Source organism: Boleophthalmus pectinirostris, unplaced genomic scaffold (genome assembly GCF_026225935.1).
Source record: "Boleophthalmus pectinirostris isolate CB_2022bp ecotype Guang Dong unplaced genomic scaffold, ASM2622593v1 HiC_scaffold_17, whole genome shotgun sequence".
Lineage (NCBI taxonomy): Eukaryota > Metazoa > Chordata > Actinopteri > Gobiiformes > Gobiidae > Boleophthalmus > Boleophthalmus pectinirostris.
This window is the reverse complement of record NW_026571115.1, coordinates 36,004,819-36,028,899: the sequence shown is the minus strand read 5'-3', so window position 1 is coordinate 36,028,899 and position 24,081 is coordinate 36,004,819. Positions and strand designations below refer to the sequence as shown.

At 41.2% G+C, this 24,081-nt stretch overlaps 3 protein-coding genes across 4 annotated transcripts; all 3 read right to left on the bottom strand.

The window, feature by feature from the left end:
- Positions 1–6,822: 6,822 nt before the first annotated feature.
- Positions 6,823–11,579, bottom strand: LOC129408612 (zinc finger protein 62-like). The gene is given in 4 exon segments (XM_055152612.1): positions 6,823–8,951; positions 8,953–9,471; positions 10,919–10,999; positions 11,519–11,579. Coding segments are annotated over 2 exon segments (2,211 nt in total). The 5' UTR covers positions 9,457–9,471; positions 10,919–10,999; positions 11,519–11,579; the 3' UTR covers positions 6,823–7,244.
- A 1,365-nt stretch (positions 11,580–12,944) lies between these two features.
- Positions 12,945–16,648, bottom strand: LOC129408614 (zinc finger protein 271-like). 2 transcript variants are annotated; one of them, XM_055152614.1, is made up of 4 exons: positions 16,479–16,648; positions 14,547–15,145; positions 13,679–14,462; positions 12,945–13,555 (listed from the first exon to the last, which is right to left on the bottom strand). In XM_055152614.1, exons 2-4 carry the CDS (start codon positions 15,128–15,130, stop codon positions 13,367–13,369), a joined length of 1,557 nt encoding a protein of 518 aa, XP_055008589.1. In that variant the 5' UTR covers positions 15,131–15,145; positions 16,479–16,648; the 3' UTR covers positions 12,945–13,366. The 2 variants fall into 2 exon arrangements, with proteins under 2 accessions (XP_055008589.1, XP_055008588.1); XM_055152613.1 differs by having other exon boundaries at positions 13,679–15,145.
- A 1,458-nt stretch (positions 16,649–18,106) lies between these two features.
- Positions 18,107–22,981, bottom strand: LOC129408611 (zinc finger protein Xfin-like). Its single transcript, XM_055152611.1, has 2 exons — positions 22,810–22,981; positions 18,107–20,902 (listed from the first exon to the last, which is right to left on the bottom strand). The coding sequence occupies exon 2, from the start codon at positions 20,885–20,887 to the stop codon at positions 18,413–18,415; it is 2,475 nt and encodes an 824-aa protein (XP_055008586.1). The 5' UTR covers positions 20,888–20,902; positions 22,810–22,981; the 3' UTR covers positions 18,107–18,412.
- Between the last annotated feature and the right edge of the window lie 1,100 nt (positions 22,982–24,081).

The window sequence follows — 24,081 nt, the reverse complement described above, 5'->3', positions numbered from 1 at the left end:
AGAATGAATATGTGTTTTGTGACTTTGTTTTTCACACTTTCAAGTGGAAACAGTGCAGGCTTATGTCTTTAACACTTCTACCTCATTCATGGTCCCAATACACCTGCCCGAAATGACTCCTGTCAATACTTTCCCATAAAGCATTGCGGCCAACAGAAGATGCCGCACCTCAGTGTATATATAGTGCGCCATCTACCAGGAAACGCCTGAAATGCAAGAAAGATAAAACAGCAGTACGGTTTATTTATTATAATTTGGTCAAGTTCTGTGGGTTAGTTTGAACGGCTGAATAAGGTCACCGGGCACTAGCCAAGGCCCCAGGTTCCAAAATGGCCGCCCATTCAAGTCAATGGGGGCCGAGCTCAATGGCGCATGATACCAGATTAGCCTAGCATGGCTAGGTACTTCCGGTGGCTGTGGGCCGACCGAGCATGCGCAGTAGTGCTCTTTTCTCCCACGTGCACACGCGAATGCACGCGACCACACGCACGGAGCGCGAGCTCGTGTATCATGTGATCGCTTTGACCAATCAGAGCGAGAGGAGCTAGAGCGGAGCAGGAGCTAACGAATATAAAGCATTTTTTAAGACAACTGAAGGATTTTGAGCGAGAAAAAGTTTATGATCTAAAAATAGGTAAAAATCGCCAACAAATCCAATATTATTGAAAGCTGTAGATGAACCTGTCAGACGAACACGAGCGGTTTGTGATCACATTGCCTCTATGACAAAAATCTTGTCTTGGCCCATGGGATTTTTTCTGCTGAAGTTCAGTGAGTGACACTACGTCAACTGGAGGCAGCTACAAGCAGCAATACTGTATCCAGTTATTTTTGTAAATCAATGGCATCAAGTCACACAGCCCTTCACTACACAAGACACCATCAAACACAGTAGCTCCATACACCATGTTTATCAAGATAACATAGTATAACACTGAGTTTTGTTTTGTACACACTAAGATTAGAACTAGTGCAGTCTTATGTCTTGAACACTCTACCACATTCATGGTCCGAATACGCCGCCTGAAAATGACTTCTGTCAATACTTTCCCATAAAGCATTGCGGCCAACAGAAGCCGCCACACCTCAATGTATATATATATATATATATATATATATATATATATATATATATATATATATATATATATATATATATATATATATATATATATATATATATATATATATATATATATATATATATATATATATATATATATATATATATATATATATATATACGCCAGAAATGCAGGAAAAATAAAACATTAACAAGGTTTATTATTATTATTTATTCAAGTTCGGCGGGCAGGATTAAAAGGTTTAAAGGGTCGCATATGGCCCCCGGGCCGTAGTTTGCCCATCCCTGTTCTAGACGCTCTTAACGGGAACAAAATTAATCTTTTCTTCACTGTTCCTCTGGAAATTATTCATCAGGAGCTCAAACAAGGGAATTATCGATAAAAAGAGGCAGATTATAGCAGCAAAATTAAACCACAAAGAGATTTCCAATGGTACCATCAAGACACCTGAAGTTTCATCAAGGTATTTGCTATTTAAATTGTTTCATAGTTTATTTAATTAAAGAAGCACATTTACTGAACTAAAATTTCATTAATTTATCCAGGAAAACCCGCACTAGTTTACGATTCAACGAACCCACACTGGGCTCCTGTGATCAACATGTCGCACGAGTCGAAGAGTCTGTGAGCCGAACCTCGAAAGAATCGACCATGAAAAGATCCTCGCCAACGTTACAAAGATCCGCTCGCAAAAAGAGATTAATTCTAGAAGACATAGTTGTGGATAAACAAGACAATAAAGAAAACATGGGTCCTACGACGAGTGACATGTTTATATGTGCGCTGGAAGATACAGTTTCTACTGCAAATGTTTTCTTTTTACATTTTAGTTCAGTAAATGTGTTTCTCTCATTAAATAAACAATGAAACAATTTAAATAGCAAATACCTTGATGAAAGTGACGTGAGTGTGTCTTGATGGTAATATTGGAAATCTCTTCGCGGTTTATGTTCTCTAGCCATAATTCCCGTTTTCTTTTTTCTTTTTTTTTTTCGATAATTCCCTTGTTTGAGCTCCTGATGAGTATTTCCAGAGCAACAGTGAAGAAGCGAAACGTTTTATTCCGTTAAGAACGTCTAGAACAACCAAATACACAACAAAACCTGCCCATGTTTCTCTGATGCTGCTGAAGTCAATGACAGAGGCTGTGTCCCAATTCGAGGGCTGCAGCCTCCGAAGGCTGGTTTTAAGGCCGCATACGTCACTTCCGGTGAAACAAGGCCTGTCCCATTTCATTTTTATGTCATGCAGCCTTCAAATGCAGCCCTAAAACCGTCCTCGTTTCCATGGAGATGGGGCCGCGAACGGAGGACACATCCGAGTGTCCTTCACAGCCTTCAGTATCCCAGCATGCACCGCGCGGCGGCAGTCAGATGTTCGAAAACACGGAGCGAAAACACGGAGCAAAAAGCCCGTCCGGAGAGCGGAGAAAAACACGTGAGTAACTTTTAACTTTAGGAAATCATTACTAACACAACGTAAACGTAAAATACGACCATAACTCCCACAAAACTGTTAAATAAGTTTGTTTTTAACTGCGTGAACCACGGAGTTTGGAGCTAAAGTTTGCCTAGTGATGTGCAGCTAATGCGATGAAAAGTCCGCTCAAACTTTCATATTTGGACACATTTCCATCAAACACTCATCATGTTTTTACTGTTAGGGGAAAAGAAGCTCACAGATGATTTAAAGAAGCTACGAGGAGAAAACTCCACGTTTTCACGGACAGTGTAAACATGTAAACAGTTGGTCAGTGTAGCTCGGAGTTAAGATGAAAACACACATTATTTCATACATTCAACTGAAAAGACTCAGTTTAACTCTATCAAAGCTCATATTCACTTGTAAATCACATAATATAAGCCTCTAACATGTGCATTTCATTCAGGGAACACATTATCTGCTTTTAACAATCCGTGCATGTTTGTAAAGTGAAGAGTAAATAATCCTGCCTGGACAGGTCAGATTTATGATGGAAATGAGGCTCATTTAACAGATTTGTGCAGACACTGGTGTAGATACGACCTGGTGTAGATACGACCTAGTGTAGATACGACCTGGTGTAGATACGACCTGACTGTGTCTGTTCGGTCTGTCACATCTAATATAACAATGAGAAATCTGTTTTACATGAATTTTCTTTTCTCATCTGCAGCCTCCTGTATGAGGACACGACACACTGCAGGAGCCACAGAACTGTTGGCTGACAAGATGCTTGTGATTCATAAAATGGGTCAAATGCAGATGACAAAGTAAAGCCAACACTGAGCTGGAGGTGCTGACCCAGACTCCTGCCAATGATCAGGTCTGGGGCATGTTACACTGAAAACTCTACTAATAATAAGAGCTGCAAATTAATCATGCTCATGTTGAAATTATGATTTAAATTGTGAAAATATGTATTTCTCACATTCCTCAGTTCATTTAGCTGTTTCAGATATAAACTGTCTTTGAATCTGAATTTACATCAAAGTTTAAGTTCAACGTTCAATTCTTCATACGAAAAACATATAAAGAATCAAAATTGTTTTTCTCACTTCCTTGTGTATAAATAAATAATAATAAATGTAAATAGTGCGGGGGAGTCCAGGTGTTCTTTGGGGCTACATGCTCTGTCAAACTTATTTTCCTCTAATAGTTTTGTAGTTTTTTTTCTTAATGTGTTTGTCATTACAGGTTTTCACTCTGCAGGACAGAACTTTGAATCAATCAGACGCAACAACCATTCTGCTCTTCCTCCTCCAGAAGACGAGAGACACATCAGACTGAGTGGTCCAAGTCCACTGTCCATGTCTCCACTGTCCATGTCTCCACTGTCCATGTCTCCAATGTCCATGTCTCCACTGTCCATGTCTCCAATGTCCATGTCTCCACTGTCCATGTCTCCATGTCCATGTCCATGTCTCCAATGTCCATGTCTCCAATGTCCATGTCTCCACTGTCCATGTCTCCAATGTCCATGTCTCCACTGTCCATGTCTCCACTGTCCATGTCTCCAATGTCCATGTCTCCACTGTCCATGTCTCCACTGTCCATGTCTCCACTGTCCATGTCTCCACTGTCCATGTCTCCAATGTCCATGTCTCCACTGTCCATGTCTCCAATGTCCATGTCCAGAGTCTCTGAGAAGCAGGTCCAGAGTCTCATATGATCTGAACAAGTGTGTGAGACAGAAATGAAAACATCTGCTCATAAGTTTTTCTGAATGTTTTTCAACCTGTACTGACATTTGATTTATGGTGAAATGTGCCGTTTATTTTGTGTCTCTTTTGATAGTAACTAATTACATGTACTATAAGAATGTACTATTGTACTGCAGATAAAGTGTGGTGTTCCACATGATCATATTTGACAAAGATAATTTGTTCATTTTTGATTGTCACTAGCTTCAGCAAAGAGGGAAAACAATGAGATTTACTGACATACAGCTGTTAATGCAGAGTGTGTGTGTGTGTGTGTGTGTGTGGGGGGGGGGGGTTAATATTTGACTTCATATTATTATAAAGTATTTCCAGACGTTCCTTGGATTGTTTAATAAATCATCTTTTCTCAGGAGAGATTCTTTCTTTCTTTACAAACTGTACTGTATAAATGTAATCCCTGGTCAATATAAAAATCCTTAATAATGATATTTAGTAATGCATATCACATCACAGTTTTTTTTTTTTATTTTAAGATAATTTAGTCTATGTAGATGTATCCCTTAAATATAGCCGTTTTGTTTTGCAAAAGTTAAACATACATTTTTGTTTTTGGCCATAAGATTTGGATGCGAATTATTAAAATTATTTTGTCACAAAATCCGACAGTTTGATGAACCTGTGCGTCTTTTTACTGATCCGTGTGCGTAATCTGCGCGGAGCGTGTTAGCATTAGCATTAGCGCTAGCAGCGTCCCTCGGTTGCTAGGCGACGGGGGAGCGGCTCCGAGGTCTAGACCTGTCCCATTTCCACAACGGCCTGGCGTCCACGGAGGCCAGTTCAAGGGCTGCAGCCTTCGCTGCCGACGAAGGACCCAGACTTCACAGCCTTCGGAGGCTGCAGCCCTTTGAATTGGGACAGAGCCAGAGTGTGCCTGGTGTCATGGCGGCGTAGGTACCGTTGCTATAGGGGTCACGTGACGGTGCAAAGCCTCTATATACTGGGAATACACTTTTTTTCATCACTCACATCGACAGTAAAAAATAAATAAAATAAAATAACTGTGAAAAAACACTTGGAGTCCAAATGACGTGCCACTTTTTGTTTTGTTTTTTTTCTTGCTGCTCAGGTCTTCCGTACCGGGGGCTCTCAGAGGATCAGCAGTACATTTATTTTACATGTACTTTTGTCGGTGTCAAGAAAAACAGTGGCTGAAAAGACATGTATTCTGAAAATATGATGAAATTCTGCTAAAGAGAATTGGACAACACAAGCTTTTAGAGTTGGCATCGTCGAGTGTTCTGTGGTAATTATACTAAACTGGTTCAAGTCCTATCTGGAAGACAGGAAGTATTTTGTTGAAATTGGAAACTGTGTCTCAGATCACATGGCCCTGACCTGTGGGGTGCCTCAGGGGTCAATCCTGGGCCCCCTGTTGTTCAATCTCTACATGCTGCCCCCTACAGGCCAGTTAATAAGCAGCAATAACGTGTCCTACCACAATTATGCAGACGACACTCGGATCGACGTCTCTCTGGCAGCAGGAGACTATGGACCAGTGGACTCACTTGGTCACTGCATCCAACAGATCAGTGTGTGGATGCAAAACAACTTTCTCCAGCTAAACTCTGACAAGACTGAAGTCATAGTGTTTGGTCTACAAAAACAAAGGGACAGTGTCAGCATCACCTCCAGTCTCTCTCTCTAAAACCTTCAAATCAGGCAAGAAATCTCGGGGTAATAATGGACTCAGACTTGAACTTTAACAGCCACATCAAATCAATAACATCTGCAGCCTTTTACCATCTAAAAAACAGAGCAAAAATCAAAGGTTTACTGTCTAAATCAGACTTGGAGAAACTTATCCATGCGTTTGTCTCCAGTAGGTTAGATACTGTAATGTTCTGCTCACTGGTCTCTCCAAACGAGCTGTGAGACGCTGCAGAACATCCAGAACATCCAGAACGCTGCAGCTCGGGTCCTAACTCGAACTAGGAAGTACGAGCACATCAGTCCTGGTCTCAGGTCTCTGCTCTGGCTCCCGTGGCTCAGAGACTTTAAAGCAGCTCTGTTTGTACAAGTCTCTCCACGGCCGAGCACCAAAGTCCATCTGTGACATGTTAGTGTCATATGAACATCTCACACTCTGAGGAGCTCAGGGACCAACTCCTGCTGGTGCCCAGAGTCACGACTAAACAAGGGGAGTCAGAGTTTTAGGTTCATGCAGCTAAAACCTGGAACAGTCTGAACATGTGAGACAGACTCTTCTGTGACGCTGTTTAAATCCAGACTCAAACCTTTTCTGTTTAACTGTGCAAATAACTGAAAGGTTTTCATTCCACACTCTTCTCTCCAATTTATGTCTCTCTTTTTTAATTTTAATCTTCATGATTATTTATGTTTTGATCTGTTTTTATTATGATTTTAATGTATTTCTTATTCTGTAAAGCACTTTGAATTACTTTATGTACGAATTGTGCTGTACAAATAAACTTGCCTTGCCTTAATTTCGGTCTCTTTATATTTTACTGCCACAGTCCAGTTGTTATCCAGATTTATTTAGCAAAATCTAAAACCAAGGATCTGAGACACACAAATGAGAGAAATATAAAAATGTATTTTATTTTGTTAAACTGTTTCAAAAAAGAAACGTGACTTGTTTAATTTGTTACACCTTTACATGAATGGCAGTTTGTTCATGGGAATCAGTACGTGTTTTTGATATTTTTTATTCAGATTTAAAATAAACATAACCTTTTTGCCATAAAAAAGAACATACCAAAGACCATGATTACAGCAAAAACAAAAAGTGATGAAAATAATTATAGCTAAAGTTCACATTTCGAACTGTAAGAGGCTTTGAATAGATGTGTTTTCAGGTGGGATTTTGAAATGTCTATGAAGACCAAAGTTCAGTTTTGAAGGGGAGTGGAGAGCACAGCAGCAGATGAGGAACACAGAGAGAAACGAGAACAGAAATTTTAGCTGAATCTAGTTGGAGATTGTTGGAGGGCCCAAGTTATGGAGAGTTTTGAATCTGCTGATCTACAGTTTGCTCTGACGTCTCTCCACTGTGGACCCTCATGTGCCTGACCAGACTAGAAGACTGTGTAAAATCCTTATCGCACTGGCCACAACGGTACGGTCTTTCTCCAGTGTGGGTTCTTTTATGCTTTACTAGGTAGCTCGATGCTGTAAACGTCTTCTCGCAGACGTCGCAGCTGAACGGTCTTTCTTCAGTGTGGGTTCTTTTATGCTTTACTAGGTATTTCGACGCTGTAAACTTCTTCTCGCAGACGTCACATTTGTACGGTCGCTCTCCAGTGTGGAGTCTCATATGTGTTACCAGTGCACTCGTTGTAAAAAACTTCTTCTCGCAGACATTGCAGCTGAACGGTCTTTCTCCAGTGTGGGTTCTTTTATGCCTTACTAGGCAGCTCGATGCTGTAAACGTCTTCTCGCAGACGTTACATTTGTAAGGTCGCTCTCCGGTGTGGAGTCTCATATGTGTTACTAGGTTACCTGTTGTAAAAAACTTCTTCTCGCAGACGTCGCAGCTGAACGGTTTTTCTCCAGTGTGGCTTCTCATATGTATTGCTAGGAGAGCTGATGTATAAAAAGCCTTCTCGCAGAGATCGCAGCTGTACGGTCTTTCTCCAGTATGGGTTCTTTTATGCCTTACTAGGTAGCACGATGCTGTAAATGTCTTCTCGCAGACGTCGCAGCTGAATGGTCTTTCTCCAGTATGGGTTCTTTTATGCCTTACTAGGTAGCTCGATGCTGTAAATGTCTGCACACAGACGTCACATTTGTACGGTCGCTCTCCAGTGTGGAGTCTCATATGTCTTACTAGGTCACTTGTCTTAGAAAACGTCTTTTCGCAGACGTCGCAGCTCAACGGTCCTTCTCCAGTGTGGACTTTCCTATGAGATATTAGGTGACCCGATGACGTAAATTTCTTCTTGCAGATGTCGCAGCTGAATGGTTTTTCTCCAGTGTGGGTTCTTTTATGCCTTACTAGGTTGCACGTAAAAGTCTTCTCGTAGACGTCACATTTGTACGCTCCGGTGTGGAGTCTCATATGTCTTACTAGGACACGTGTCGTAGAAAACTTCTTCTCGCAGACGTCACAGCTGTACGGTCTTTCTCCAGTGTGGACTCTCCTATGAGATACTAGGGAGCTCGACACCGTAAACGTCTTCTTGCAGACGTCGCAGCTGTACGGTCGCTCTCCAGTGTGGAGTCTCCGATGAGATACTAGGGAGCTCGACGCCGTAAACGTCTTCTTGCAGACGTCGCAGCTGTATGATCTTTCTCCAGTGTGGGTTCTCATATGTACTGCTAGGATACCTGATGTAAAAAATGCCTTCTCACAGAGATCGCAGCTAAACGGTCTTTCTCCAGTGTGGGTTCTCATATGTACTGCTAGGATACCTGATGTAAAAAATGCCTTCTCACAGAGATCGCAGCTGAACGGTCTTTCTCCAGTGTGGGATCTTTTGTGAATTACTAGGTGGCTAAACGTTGTAAACGTCTTCTCGCAGACGTCACATTTGTACGGTCGCTCTCCAGTGTGGAGTCTCATATGTGTTACTAGGCCAGTTTTCGTAGAAAACGTCTTCTCGCAGACGTCACATTTGTACGGTCGCTCTCCAGTGTGGAGTCTCATATGTGTTACTAGGCCACCTGTCGTAGTAAACTTTTTCTCGCAGACGTCACATTTGTATCGGTCGCTCTCCGGTGTGGACTCTCATATGTCTCACTAGGTCATTTGTCTTAGAAAACTTCTTCTCGCAGATGTCACAGCTGAACGGTCTTTCTCCAGTGTGGACTCTCATATGACATACTAGGGAGCTCGACACCGTAAACTTCTTCTTGCAGACGTCGCAGCTGTATGGTTTTTCTCCAGTGTGGGTTCTTTTATGCGTTACTAGGTAGCACGGTGACGTAAAAGTCTTCTCGCAGACGTCACATTTGTACACTCCGGTGTGGAGTCTCATATGTCTTTCTAGGTCACCTGTCGTAAAAAACTTCTTCTCGCAGACGTCGCAGCTGAACAGTCTTTCTCCTGTGTGGATTCTCTTATGTATTACGAGGGAGCTTGATCTAGGAAACGCCATCTCACACACATCACAAGTGTATGGTCTTTGTGCAGAGTGGATCCTCATATGTTCTTCAAGGGCGTCAGACTGTGTCAACTCCTTCCCACACTGGTCACAGGTGAAGCCCATTCTGCTGGTCGAGCTCTACATGGAAACACAGAAAAGCAGAGAGATTAAATCAATGCAAATGTCAATAAAAATTACTTTCTTCCAGTAGTGGGCCTGCTTCCTTTCAGAACTTTTTCGATGGTTCTTTTGCTTCCAGACCCTGTATTTTCATATTAAAGCATTTGACCAATCACATTTCAGCCATCATTTGTTGCCAAGCAGAGTAAGAGTCAAAGAAGTCTGTCTGAGGCCTTCACAATCTGTTCTGCAGGCCCTCAAACACAAAATTAATGTCCACGAAACTGTTGCTTCAACCAATCAGACTTGAGTACTCCAGGACTACACCAGGATTAAACCAGGACTAAACCAGGACTAATTTTGGACTAGAGAGAGAGAACCCTGAGTCCATGGAGCAGGGTGTCCACAAAGATCAGTAATACATTTATGTAGTTTTGATTCACGCTTTTGTAACAAATTCAGTCTAAGGATTACAGTGCTCAAAGGGGGTTTGTCCAATTTGCTCGTTGTAATAACTCCTTATAATTAGTGTAAGTTTTTAATTAGGGACAAACATTTAATGCTCTAAAAGGTCAGTGTTGATATTACGTGTCAATAGTTCCTATTTGAATTTCTTTTATGATCTTGAATTCTGGGTGAGTGCTGCCTTTGTTATGTGAAGCACATCAGCTCAACATACAAGTCTAATTACTGAAACAGGACAGTTTAAAACAAGATCAAGTCAAGTTTTGGTGAGAAATTACTATTTTATGTTTTCTGCATTTTGTCGTCTTGTTTTCGCTTGAGTCTGTGTCGTCCAATCACCCGTTGAGTGTTTTTAAGCACGTCTGAAGCTGTACTGTATCGGTGTCTCTGGGAGCCAGTCTCCTCCAGGGTCTGATCACTCCAACGTGAGGCGACGGAAACAAGGCTTTATACTCGATATATTATTTAGCTTTAAATGGTTTGTTGTGTTTGGGTGATGTTTGAGGACAGGACACAGTCCAAACACGGCTTTAAGTTTGGCCTGAACGTGGGGAGGAGGTGTGATCAGAGATTCTTTACATAACAAACACAGAGGGTCCACTCTCCTCCATTCATCCTCCATGAACATTCAAACAAACAGGGCCGAAAATATCTGAAACACAAGGCTTTTTGAAAGAAATAAAAAGTGTATCTCTTTCTCTTGGAGGAAAACACAAAATGTGTCAATAGTTGCAGCTCAGGGGGAGTTAAACTTAAACCTACTGCCTACGTACTATATGTCCCACCTGACTGTCAGAGTCACTGTTCTATACAGACTACACTTATTTACCACTGTGACAAGAGAAAAGGTTTGAGAGCCTGCTGTCTACTGATCTAACCCTGAGTCATTTCACATGGATGTATCTACACTGGTGTGAGGAGTTTAGAGTCTAGAACACATAGCTCAACTGTTTTGGTGCCAATAGATGTTGAGTTTTCACAGATGCAGAGTCACACTCACAGACAGTGAAGCAGGAGAGCAGGTTAAAAGCAGCAGGAGCAGCACTTCAGTCCTGGACTCGTGTTTCAAGGTTCATTCTTTCCCAAAAGTTGGTTGGCTTCTGTGTCCAGGCACTTTCTTCTTTGTCTCTGCTGTTTTCCCGCTTTCGTAGCAGTAAAGCTCCTCCCCGACTTCTGTGAGAAACAACCCACAGCACCAATCAGATCCGAGGAGGCGGGCTCTTTGGAAATGTCTCACCCTTTTTTTTTTTTTTTTTTTTAAATATACAATTTAAAGGTTATTCTTTAAAATTTCATTTTTCTTTCAGACCTCATGACAGTCTATAATAAACACTAATGAAATCAATTTATTTAAATGAACATATCACATTTTCATACATATTAAAACTTTTTTCTTTCACTCAATGACTATTCTAAAACAACTGTAACTATAACTTGAGTCTTTCCACCTAAAAATGCATCACTTGAAGACACAGGACGAAACAGAACCTACGCATCAAATAAAGATATTGTTTAATATATATATAGTANGCAGGAGAGCAGGTTAAAAGCAGCAGGAGCAGCACTTCAGTCCTGGACTCGTGTTTCAAGGTTCATTCTTTCCCAAAACTTGGTTGGCTTCTGTGTCCAGGCACTTTCTTCTTTGTCTCTGCTGTTTTTCCACTTCCGTAGGCAGTAAAGCTCCTCCCCCCGACTTCTGTGAGAAACAACCCACAGCACCAATCAGGATCCAGAGGAGGCGGGCTCTTTGGAAATGTATCACCTTTTTATTTTTTTTTTATTTTTTTATACAATTTAAGGTTAATTCTTTTAAAATGTTCATTTTTCTTCAGACCTCATGACAATCTATAATAAACACTAATGAAATCCATTTATTTAAATGAACATATCACATTTTCATACATATATAAAACTTTTTCAGTCTTTAACACAATGATCTATTCTAAACGCAAACTGTAACTATAACTTGAGTCTTTCCACCTAAAAACTGCACACTTGAAAACACAGGACGCAACAGAACCTACAGGCATCACAATATAAAGATATTGTTTAATATATATATAGTATTTTGTACCTTGCAAAGGGAAATGTGCACCTGAAGGTAACATTAGTGACATTAGCTGTGGTTGTGTTTGCAATGAAAATTCACACAGAACTGTGTTTGTGCAGGTTTTTAGACTCAATTCAACCAATTTTGGTGACGTGAAAAATTTTGTAAACACTGGGCGTATTTCAGAAATGTATTCACTGACTTCCATTTAAATTCAATGATTCAGTTATTTGACCTTCCCTCTCGAAATCAATGTGAAAATAATTTGACTTCAAATTTTCATTTCTTCGCAGTAAAACAAATTAATTTGAGCAAAAATGTTTTCACAAAAATGCCAACTTCTAGCCCGTCTACACTGTGAAATAAAACAGCACCTACCTTTGCCTTTACCAAAGAGTGTAAATGTGCACTTCTGTGGGACTAATATTTGACCAGTTAGTCTGATGCCTGCACTTGCGGGTAAATATGACAAAATATTTGATCAGAAGTCCCTTTCGTTTAGATGGCGACGGCTCTGGTCGCTTGAATAAACTTACAGGAGGCTCCCAACAAATGTGGAGAATCTGCAGAGATACTGTCAGTGAACAGAGAAGGATCTGCAATCACCTCTGTCAAATTCTGGATGCACCAGGTCGTCGCAGGCGACTCTGACGCCGTGCAAACCCAATCCAATTCCACACACTTTTGTGTCACCGTATGCACGCGGATTTCCTCCTGAAAACGCTCGTCTAAACGCGAAATAAAAAGTGAAGATGCGACACCACTTTTGTGTCTTCGGTTCAGGCCGTTATCGTACAAACGTAGCCTTAGACTTGGGATGGAAAGATCTACAGCTGTTATTTCTGCACACAACAGAATCAGAATGAATATTTTACCAAGATTTTAATTTCGGTCTCTTTATATTTTACTGCCACAGTCCAGTTGTTATCCAAATTTATTTAGCAAAATCAAAAACCAAGGATCTGAGACACAGAAATGAGAGAAATATAAAAATTTATTTTATTTTGTTAAACTGTTTCGAAAAAGAAACGTGACTTGTTTAATTTGTTACACCTTTACATGAATGGCAGTTTGTTCATGGGAATCAGTACGTGTTTTTGATATTTTTTATTCAGATTTAATATAAACATAACCTTTTTGCCATAAAAAAGAACATACCAAAGACCATGATTACAGCAAAAACAAAAAGTGATGAAAACAGTTATAGCTAAAGTTCACATTTCAAACTGTAAGAGGCTTTGAATAGATGTGTTTTCAGGTGGGATTTTGAAATGTCTATGAAGACCAAAGTTCAGTTTTGAAGGGGAGTGGAGAGCACAGCAGCAGATGAGGAACACAGAGAGAAACGAGAACAGAAATTTTAGCTGAATCTAGTTGGAGATTGTTGGAGGGCCCAAGTTATGGAGAGTTTTGAATCTGCTGATCTACAGTTTGCTCTGACGTCTCTCTACTGTGGACCCTCATATGTCTGAACAGACTAGAAGAGTGTTTAAAATCCTTATTGCACTGGCCACAACGATACGGTCTTTTTTCAGTGTGGGTTCTTTTATGCCTTACTAGGTAGATCGATGCTGTAAACGTCTTCTCGCAGACGTCACATTTGTACGGTCGCTCTCCGGTGTGAGTCTCATATGTCTAGTTCATGTTGTAGAAAACTTCTTCTCGCAGACGTCACAGCTGAACGGTTTTTTCTCCAGTGTGGGTTCTTAGGCAGACGTCACATTTGTACGGTCGCTCTCCGGTGTGGAGTCTCATATGTGTTACTAGTTCACCTTTTGTAGAAAACTTCTTCTCGCAGACGTCACAGCTGAACGGTTTTTCTCCAGTGTGGGTTCTTTTATGCTTTAGTAGGTAGCATGATCCTGTAAACGTCTTCTCGCAGACGTCACATTTGTATGGTCGCTCTCCGGTGTGGAGTCTCATATGTCTTACTAGGTCACCTGTTGTAAAAAACTTCTTCTCACAGAGATCGCAGCCGTACGGTTTTTCTCCAGTGTGGGATCTCATATGTACTACTAGGATAGATGATGTAAAAAACGCTTTCTCACAGAGATCGCAGCCGTACGGTCTTTCTCCAGTGTGGGATCTTTTATGTGCTACTAGGGAGCTCGACACCGTAAATGTCTGCTCACAGACGTCACATTTGTACGGTCGCTCTCCAGTGTGGAGTCTCATATGTCTTACTAGGTCTCTTGTCTTTGAAAACTTCTTCTCGCAGACGTCGCAGCTCAACGGTCCTTCTCCAGTGTGGACTTTCCTATGAGATACTAGGTGACTTGACGTAGAAAATGCCTTCTCGCAGAGATCACAGCTGTACGGTCTTTCTCCAGTGTGGGATCTTTTGTGTGTTACTAGGTGGCTAAACGCTGTAAACGTCTTCTCGCAGACGTCACATTTGGACAGTCGCTCTCCAGTGTGGAGTCTCATATGTGTTACTAGGACATTTTTCGTAGAAAACTTCTTCTCGCAGACGTCGCAGCTGAACGGTCTTTCCGTGGTGTGGACTCTCATATGTACTGCGAGGTGATTTGACGTATAAAATGCCTTTTTACAGACATCGCAGCGGAACGATCTCTTCCCGGTGTGGACCCTCATGTGTTTTAAGCGGGAGTCTAATGAAAAAAAAGCCTTCTTGCAGAAATTACAGGCGTACAGGTTTTGTCCAGTGTGGATATTGCTATGTGATTCTAGGGCACCTGTTGTAGAAAAAGTCCTCTTACAGACGTCATAGCTGAAGGATTTTTCTTCAGTGGGGACTCTCTTAAGTAATACTAGGGCCTCTTGTGAAAAATACGCCTTCTCACAGAGATCACAGCTGTAAGGTCTGTCTCCGGTGTGGATTCTCTCGTGATTTCCAAGGGCGCGTGACGGATAAAAAGCCTTCTCACAGACGACACAGGTGAACGGTTTCTTCCCACTGTGGATTGTCATGTGCGCTCTTAGTTTACTAGAGTGTCTAAACGTCTTCCCACACTGGTCACATTCGTACGGTCTTTCTCCTGTGTGGATTCTCTTATGTATTACGAGGGAGCTTGATCTAGGAAACGCCATCTCACACACATCACAGGTGTATGATCTTTGTGCAGAGTGGATCCTCATGTGTTCTTCAAGGGCGTCAGACTGTGTGAACTCCTTCCCACACTGGTCACAGGTGAAGCCCATTCTGCTGGTCGAGCTCTGCATGGAAACACAGAAAAGCAGAGAGATTAAATCAATGCAAATGTCAATAAGAATTACTTTCTTCCAGTGGTGGGCCTGCTTCCTTTCAGAACTTTTTCGATGGTTCTTTTGTTTCCAGACCTGTATTTTCATATTAAAGCATTTGACCAATCACATTTCAGCCATCATTTGTTGCCAAGCAGAGTAAGAGTCAAAGAAGTCTGTCTGAGGCCTTCTCAATCTGTTCTACAGGCCCTCAAACACAAAACTAATGTCCACGAAACTGTTGCTTCAACCAGTCAGACTTGAGTAAACCAGGTCTAAACCAGGACTAAACCAGGTCTAAACCAGGACTAATTTTGTACTAGAGAGAGAGAACCCTGAGTCCATGGAGCAGGGTGTCCACAAAGATCAGTAATACATTTATGTAATTTTGATTCACGCTTTTGTAACAAATTCAGTCTAAGGATTACAGTGCTCAAAGGGGGTTTGTCCAATTTGCTCGTTGTAATAACTCCTGATAATTAGTGTAAGTTTTTAATTAGGGACAAACATTTAATGCTCAAAAAGGTCAGTGTTGATATTATGAGTCAATAGTTCCTATTTGAATTTCTTTTACGATCTTGAATTTTGTCCAAACACGGCTTTAGAGTTTGGCCTGAGACGTGGGGGAGGAGGTGTGATCAGAGATTCTTTACATAACAAACACAGAGGCTCCACTCTCCTCCATTCATCCTCCATGAACATTCAAATTATCAGGGCTGCGTAGACCGCGCTTCCTCCTGTACGCCTCGAAACCAGAACTAACACCAGGACTGAAACCGGGACTAACCCAGTCCAGGACTAAACCAGGTCTAAACCAGGACTAAACCAGGACTAAACCAGGTCTAAACCAGGACTAAACCAGGACTAAACTAGGTCTAAACCAGGACCAAACCAGGACTAAACCAGGACTAAACCAGGTCTAAACCAGGACTAAACCAGGTCTAAACCAGGACTAAACCAGGACTAAACCAGTTTATAATAATAAAAAGTTTATCTCTTTCTCTTGGAGGAAAACACAAAATGTGTCAATAGTTGTAGCTCAGGGGGAGTTAAACTTAAACCTACTGCCTACGTACTATATGTCCCACCTGACTGTCAGAGTCACTGTTCTATACAGACTACACTTATTTACCACTGTGAACAAGAGAAAAGGTTTGAGAGCCCTGCTGTCTACTGATCTAACCCTGAGTCATTTCACATGGATGTATCTACACTGGTGTGAGGAGTTTAGAGTCTAGAACACATCAGCTCAACTGTTTGGTGCCAATAGATGTTTGAGTTTTCACAGATGCAGAGTCACACTCACAGACAGTGAAGCAGGAGAGCAGGTTAAAAGCAGCAGGAGCAGCACTTCAGTCCTGGACTCGTGTTTCAAGGTTCATTCTTTCCCAAAACTTGGTTGGCTTCTGTGTCCAGGCACTTTCTTCTTTGTCTCTGCTGTTTTTCCGCTTCCGTAGGCAGTAAAGCTCCTCCCCCAACTTCTGTGAGAAACAACCCACAGCACCAATCAGGATCCAGAGGAGGCGGGCTCTTTGGAAATGTCTCACCCTTTTTTTTTTTTTTTTTTTAAATATACAATTTAAGGTTAATTCGTTTAAAATGTTCATTTTTCTTCAGACCTCATGACAGTCTATAATAAACACTAATGAAATCCATTTATTTAAATGAACATATCACATTTTCATACATATATAAAACTTTTTCAGTCTTTAACACAAAGATCTATTCTAAACACAAACTGTAACTATAACTTGAGTCTTTCCACCTAAAAACTGCACACTTGAAAACACAGGACGAAACAGAACCTACAGGCATCACAATATAAAGATATTGTTTAATATATATATAGTATTTTGTTCCTTGCAAAGGGAAATGTGCACCTGAAGGTACATTAGTGACATTAGCTGTGGTTGTGTTTGCAATGAAAATTCACACAGAACTGTGTTTGTGCAGGTTTTTAGATCCAATTCAACCAATTTTGGTGACGTGAAAAATTTTGTAAACACTGGGCGTATTTCAGAAATGTATTCACTGACTTCCATTTAAATTCAATGATTCAGTTATTTGACCTTCCCTCTCGAAATCAATGTGAAAATAATTTGACTTCAAATTTTCATTTCTCTGCAGTAAAACAAATGAATTTGAACAAAAAATGATGTTTTTCACAAAAATGCCAACTTCTAGCCCGTCTACACTGGGAAATAAAACAGCACCTACCTTTGCCTTTACCAAAGAGTGTAAATGTGCACTTCTGTGGGACTAATATTTGACCAGTTAGTCTGATGCCTGCACTTGCAGGTAAATATGACAAAATATTTGATCAGAAGTCCCTTTCGTTTAGATGGCGACGGCTCTGGTCGCTTGAATAAACTTACAGGAGGCTCCCAACAAATGTGGAGAATCTGCAGAGATACTGTCAGTGAACAGAGAAGGATCTGCAATCACCTCTGTCAAATTCTGGATGCACCAGGTCGTCGCAGGCGAGTCTGACGCTGTGCAAACCCAATCCAATTCCACACACTTTTGTGTCACCGTATGCACGCGGATTTCCTCCTGAAAACGCTCGTCTAAACGCGGAATAAAAAGTGAAGATGCGACACCACTTTTGTGTCTTCGGTTCAGGCCGTTATCGTACAAACGTAGCCTTAGACTTGAGATGGAAAGATCTACAGCTGTTATTTCTGCACATAACAGAATCAGAATGAATATTTTACCAAGATTTTAATTTCGGTCTCTTTATATTTTACTGCCACAGTCCAGTTGTTATCCAGATTTATTTAGCAAAATCAAAAACCAAGGATCTGAGACACAGAAATGAAAGAAATATAAAAATTTATTTTATTTTGTTAAACTATTTCGAAAAAAAAAAAACGTGACTTGTTTAATTTGTTACACCTTTACATGAATGGCAGTTTGTTCATGGGAATCAGTACGTGTTTTTGATATTTTTTATTCAGATTTAAAATAAACATAACCTTTTTGCCATAAAAAAGAACATACCAAAGACCATGATTACAGCAAAAACAAAAAGTGATGAAAATAATTATAGCTAAAGTTCACATTTCAAACTGTAAGAGGCTTTGAATAGATGTGTTTTCAGGTGGGATTTTGAAATGTCTATGAAGACCAAAGTTCAGTTTTGAAGGGGAGTGGAGAGCACAGCAGCAGATGAGGAACACAGAGAGAAACGAGAACAGAAATTTTAGCTGAATCTAGTTGGAGATTGTTGGAGGGCCTAAGTTATGGAGAGTTTTGAATCTGCTGATCTACAGTTTGCTCTGACGTCTCTCTACTGTGGACCCTCATATGTTTGAACAGACTAGAAGAGTGTTTAAAATCCTTATTGCACTGGGAACAAACATACGGTCTTTCTCCAGTGTGGGTTCTTTTATGCTTTACTAGGTAGATCGATGCTGTAAACGTCTTCTCGCAGACGTCACATTTGTACGGTCGCTCTCCGGTGTGGAGTCTCATATGTGTTACTAGTTCACCTGTTGTAGAAAACTTCTTCTCGCAGACGTCGCAGCTGAAAGGTTTTTCTCCAGTGTGGGTTCGTTTATGCTTTACTAGGTAGCTAAAAACTATAAATGTCTTCTCGCAGACGTCACATTTGTACGGTCGCTCTCCGGTGTGGAGTTTCATATGTCTTACCAGGGCACTCGTTGTAAAATACTTCTTCTCGCAGACATCGCAGCTGAACGGTTTTTCTCCAGTGTGGGATCTCATATGTACTGCTAGGAGAGTTGATGTAAAAAACGCTTTCTCACAGAGATCGCAGCCGTACGGTCTTTCTCCAGTGTGGGATCTTTTATGTGCTACTAGGGAGCTCGACGCCGTAAATGTCTGCTCACAGACGTCACATTTGTACGGTCGCTCTCCAGTGTGGAGTCTCATATGTCTTACTAGGTCACTTGTCTTAGAAAACTTCTTCTCGCAGACGTCGCAGCTCAACGGTCCTTCTCCAGTGTGGACTTTCCTATGAGATACTAGGTGACTCGATGACGTAAATGTCTTCTTGCAGATGTCGCAGCTGAATGGTCTTTCTTCAATGTGGACATTCCTATGAGATACTAGGTTGCTTGACGTAGAAAATGCCTTCTTACAGACATCGCAGCTGAACGGTTTTTCTCCAGTGTGGGTTCTTTTATGCCTTACTAGGTAGCACGATGCCGTAAAAGTCTTCTCGCAGACGTCACATTTGTACGCTCCGGTGTGGAGTCTCATATGTCTTTCTAGGTCACCTGTCGTAAAAAACGTCTTCTGACAGACGTCGCAGCTGAACGGTCTTTCTCCAGTGTGGATCCTTTTATGTGTTACTAAGTCACTTGACTTAAAAAAAGCCTTCTTACAGACGTCACAGCTGAAGGCTCTTTCTCCAGTGTGGACTCTCCTATGACATATTAGGGAGCTCGACGCCGTAAACGTCTTCTTGCAGACGTCGCAGCTGAACGGTCTTTCTCCAGTGTGGAGTCTCCGATGAGATACTAGGGAGCTCGACACCGTAAACGTCTTCTTGCAGACGTCGCAGCTGTACGGTCTTTCTCCAGTGTGGACTCTCCTATGAGATACTAGGGAGCTCGACGCCGAAAACGTCTTCTTGCAGACGTCACAGCTGTACGGTCTTTCTCCAGTGTGGACTTTCCTATGAGATACAAGGTTGCTTGACGTAAAAAACGTCTTCTCACAGAGATCGCAGCTGAATGGTCTTTCTCCAGTGTGGGTTCTCATGTGTACTGCTAGGATAGTTGATGTAAAAAATGCCTTCTCGCAGAGATCGCAGCTGTACGGTCTTTCTCCAGTGTGGATTCTTTTGTGCGTTACTAGGTGGCTAAACGTTGTAAACGTCTTCTCGCAGACGTCACATTTGTACGGTCGCTCTCCAGTGTGGAGTCTCATATGTGTTACTCGGCCATTTGTCGTAGTAAACTTCTTCTCGCAGACGTCACATTTGTACGGTCGCTCTCCGGTGTGGAGTCTCATATGTCTCACTAGGCCACTTGTCGTAGAAAACTTCTTCTCGCAGACGTCGCAGATGAACGGTCTTTCCCCGGTGTGGACTCTCATATGTACTGCGAGGTGATTTGGCGTATAAAATGCCTTTTTACAGACATCGCAGCGGAACGATCTCTTCCCGGTGTGGACCCTCATGTGTTTTAAGCGGGAGTCTAATGAAAAAAAAGCCTTCTTGCAGAAATTACAGGCGTACAGGTTTTGTCCAGTGTGGATATTGCTATGTGATTCTAGGGCACCTGTTGTAGAAAAAGTCCTCTTACAGACGTCATAGCTGAAGGGTTTTTCTTCAGTGGGGACTCTCTTAAGTAATACTAGGGCCTCTTGTGAAAAATACGCCTTCTCACAGAGATCACAGCTGTAAGGTCTGTCTCCGGTGTGGATTCTCTCGTGATTTCCAAGGGCGCGTGACGGATAAAAAGCCTTCTCACAGACGACACAGGTGAATGGTTTCTTCCCACTGTGGATTCTCATGTGCGCTCTTAGTTTACTAGAGTGTCTAAACGTCTTCCCACACTGGTCACATTCGTACGGTCTTTCTCCTGTGTGGATTCTCTTATGTATTACGAGGGAGCTTGATCTAGGAAACGCCATCTCACACACATCACAGGTGTATGGTCTTTGTGCAGAGTGGATCCTCATATGTTCTTCAAGGGCGTCAGACTGTGTGAACTCCTTCCCACACTGGTCACAGGTGAAGCCCATTCTGCTGGTCGAGCTCTACATGGAAACACAGAAAAGCAGAGAGATTAAATCAATGCAAATGTCAATAAGAATTACTTTCTTCCAGTAGTTGGCCTGCTTCCTTTCAGAACTTTTTCGATGGTTCTTTTGCTTCCAGACCTGTATTTTCATATTAAAGCATTTGACCAATCACATTTCAGCCATCATTTGTTGCCAAACAGAGTAAGAGTCAAAAACGTCTTGTCTGAGGCCTTCACAATCTGTTCTACAGGCCCTCAAACACAAAATTAATGTCCACGAAACTGTTGCTTCAACCAGTCAGACTTGAGTAAACCAGGTCTAAACCTGGACTAAACTAGGTCTAAACCAGGACTAAACCAGGTCTAAACCAGGACTAAACCACAACTAAACCAGGACTAAACCAGGTCTAATCCAGGTCTAAACCAGGACTAAACCAGGTCTAAACCAGGACTAAACCAGAACTAAACCAGGACTAAGCCAGGACTAAACCAGGTCTAAACCAGGACTAAGCCAGGACTAAACCAGGACTAAACCAGGGGGCCAGATCCGGCCCTCCAAAACCTTTAATGTGGCCCTCGGCTGATTTTCTACTAAAATATTTTAATTATATTTTCTATTAAAATCGTGTTAATTTTCTGTGGTGTTTATCACAGCAGCGTCTCCAGCGTCTCTGTACGTGGCCCCTCCCACCAGAGCAGCACAAATGAAGACTTGTCTCTTTCCAAACGCTCTTAAAGGACGATCGTTTTGACTGTTGACCGTGACACCCTCATCAGAAAAATGTCCAACATGAGAAAAGTGGAGCCGAGTGCAGGATTTTACAACAAAAATTGACTTATTCCTATTTACATACAAGTTCATGTTAAAACATTGTGTTGAAATTGTATTTTTCTTAAAGTTTCAGGTTGTTCATAATATTATAATATTTTGTAAAAGAAAGAGTTCATCAATTTTCTGTAATAGATTTGTGTTTCTCTGCACGAATATTTGAATTTATTGTTATTTTTGGGGTTTATATGTCATGAGTTTTCTGATCCAGACACTTTGGGATCAAAGTAGGTTTGCTACGGCCCCTGGACCAAAATGAGTTTGACACCTCTGATGTAGGGGAATACATTTTAAAAGTAAAACCTTCCCAACACTGATCACACAATAGCCTTGACATGGTTACACGACATGTTTTTCAGTTGTTATCTATGACTAACAGATTACAGCTGACACTGCACCCGATTACACACTCAATGTCATGTCCCGGTTCACATACAGTTCCTTCTTAGCCTCTTCGGGTCCCGTGTCAGCCCAAATGTGTTACCAGTCATTATCTGATTTTCTATAGTGTGAGCCCAAAGGAGTCAGATGGTGCAACAGCAAAATCAGCTGATGTTTTTATGGTTACACACAGTTTGAACAAGACACAAAGCAATTTTGATCATCTTATATTGTACAATGATTAATACTTTAAATGACTGAATGCCTCAAAACACAAAAATTCTATAACAATAACAAACACAGAGGCTCCACTCTCCTCCAGTCATCCTTCATAAACATTCAAACGAACAGGGCTGAAAATATCTGAAACACAAGGCTTTTAGAAAGAAATTAAAAGTTTATCTCTTTCTCTTGGAGGGAAACACAAATGTGTCAATAGTTGTAGCTCAGGGGGAGTTAAACTTAAACCTACTGCCTACGTACTATATGTCCCACCTGACTGTCAGAGTCACTGTTCTATACAGACTACACTTATTTACCACTGTGAACAAGAGAAAAGGTTTGAGAGCCCTGCTGTCTACTGATCTAACCCTGAGTCATTTCACATGGATGTATCTACACTGGTGTGAGGAGTTTAGAGTCTAGAACACATCAGCTCAACTGTTTGGTATCAATAGATGTTTGAGTTTTCACAGATGCAGAGTCACACTCACAGACAGTGAAGCAGGAGAGCAGGTTAAAAGCAGCAGGAGCAGCACTTCAGTCCTGGACTCGTGTTTCAAGGTTCATTCTTTCCCAAAACTTGGTTGGCTTCTGTGTCCAGGCACTTTCTTCTTTGTCTCTGCTGTTTTTCCGCTTTCGTAGGCAGTAAAGCTCCTCCCCCGACTTCTGTGAGAAACAACCCACAGCACCAATCAGGATCCAGAGGAGGCGGGCTCTTTGGAAATGTCTCACCGTTTTTTTTTCTTTTTTTCTTTTAATATACAATTTAAGGTTAATTCGTTTAAAATTTTCATTTTTCTTCAGACCTCATGACAGTCTATAATAAACACTAATGAAATCCATTTATTTAAATGAACATATCACATTTTCATACATATATAAAACTTTTTCAGTCTTTAACACAATGATCTATTCTAAACACAAACTGTAACTATAACTTGAGTCTTTCCACCTAAAAACTGCACACTTGAAAACACAGGACGAAACAGAACCTACAGGCATCACAATATAAAGATATTGTCTAATATATATATAGTATTTTGTTCCTTGCAAAGGAAAATGTGCACCTGAAGGTACATTAGTGACATTAGCTGTGGTTGTGTTTGCAATGAAAATTCACACAGAACTGTGTTTGTGCAGGTTTTTAGATCCAATTCAACCAATTTTGGTGACGTGAGAAATTTTATAAACACTGGGCGTATTTCAGAAATGTATTTAAATTCAGTGATTCAATTATTTGACCTTCCCTCTCAAAATCAATGTGAAAATAATTTTACTTCAAATTTTCATTTCTTTGCAGTAAAACAAATTAATTTGAGAAAAAATTATGGTTTTCACAAAAATGCCAACTTCTAGCCCGTCTACACTGGGAAATAAAACAGCACCTACCTTTGCCTTTACCAAAGAGTGTAAATGTGCACTTCTGTGGGACTAATATTTGACCAGTTAGTCTGATGCCTGCACTTGCAGGTAAATATGACAAAATATTTGATCAGAAGTCCCTTTCGTTTAGATGGCGACGGCTCTGGTCGCTTGAATAAACTTACAGGAGGCTCCCAACAAATGTGGAGAATCTGCAGAGATACTGTCAGTGAACAGAGAAGGATCTGCAATCACCTCTGTCAAATTCTGGATGCACCAGGTCGTCGCAGGCGAGTCTGACGCCGTGTAAACCCAATCCAATTCCACACACTTTTGTGTCACCGTATGCACGCGGATTTCCTCCTGAAAACGCTCGTCTAAACGTGAAATAAAAAGTGAAG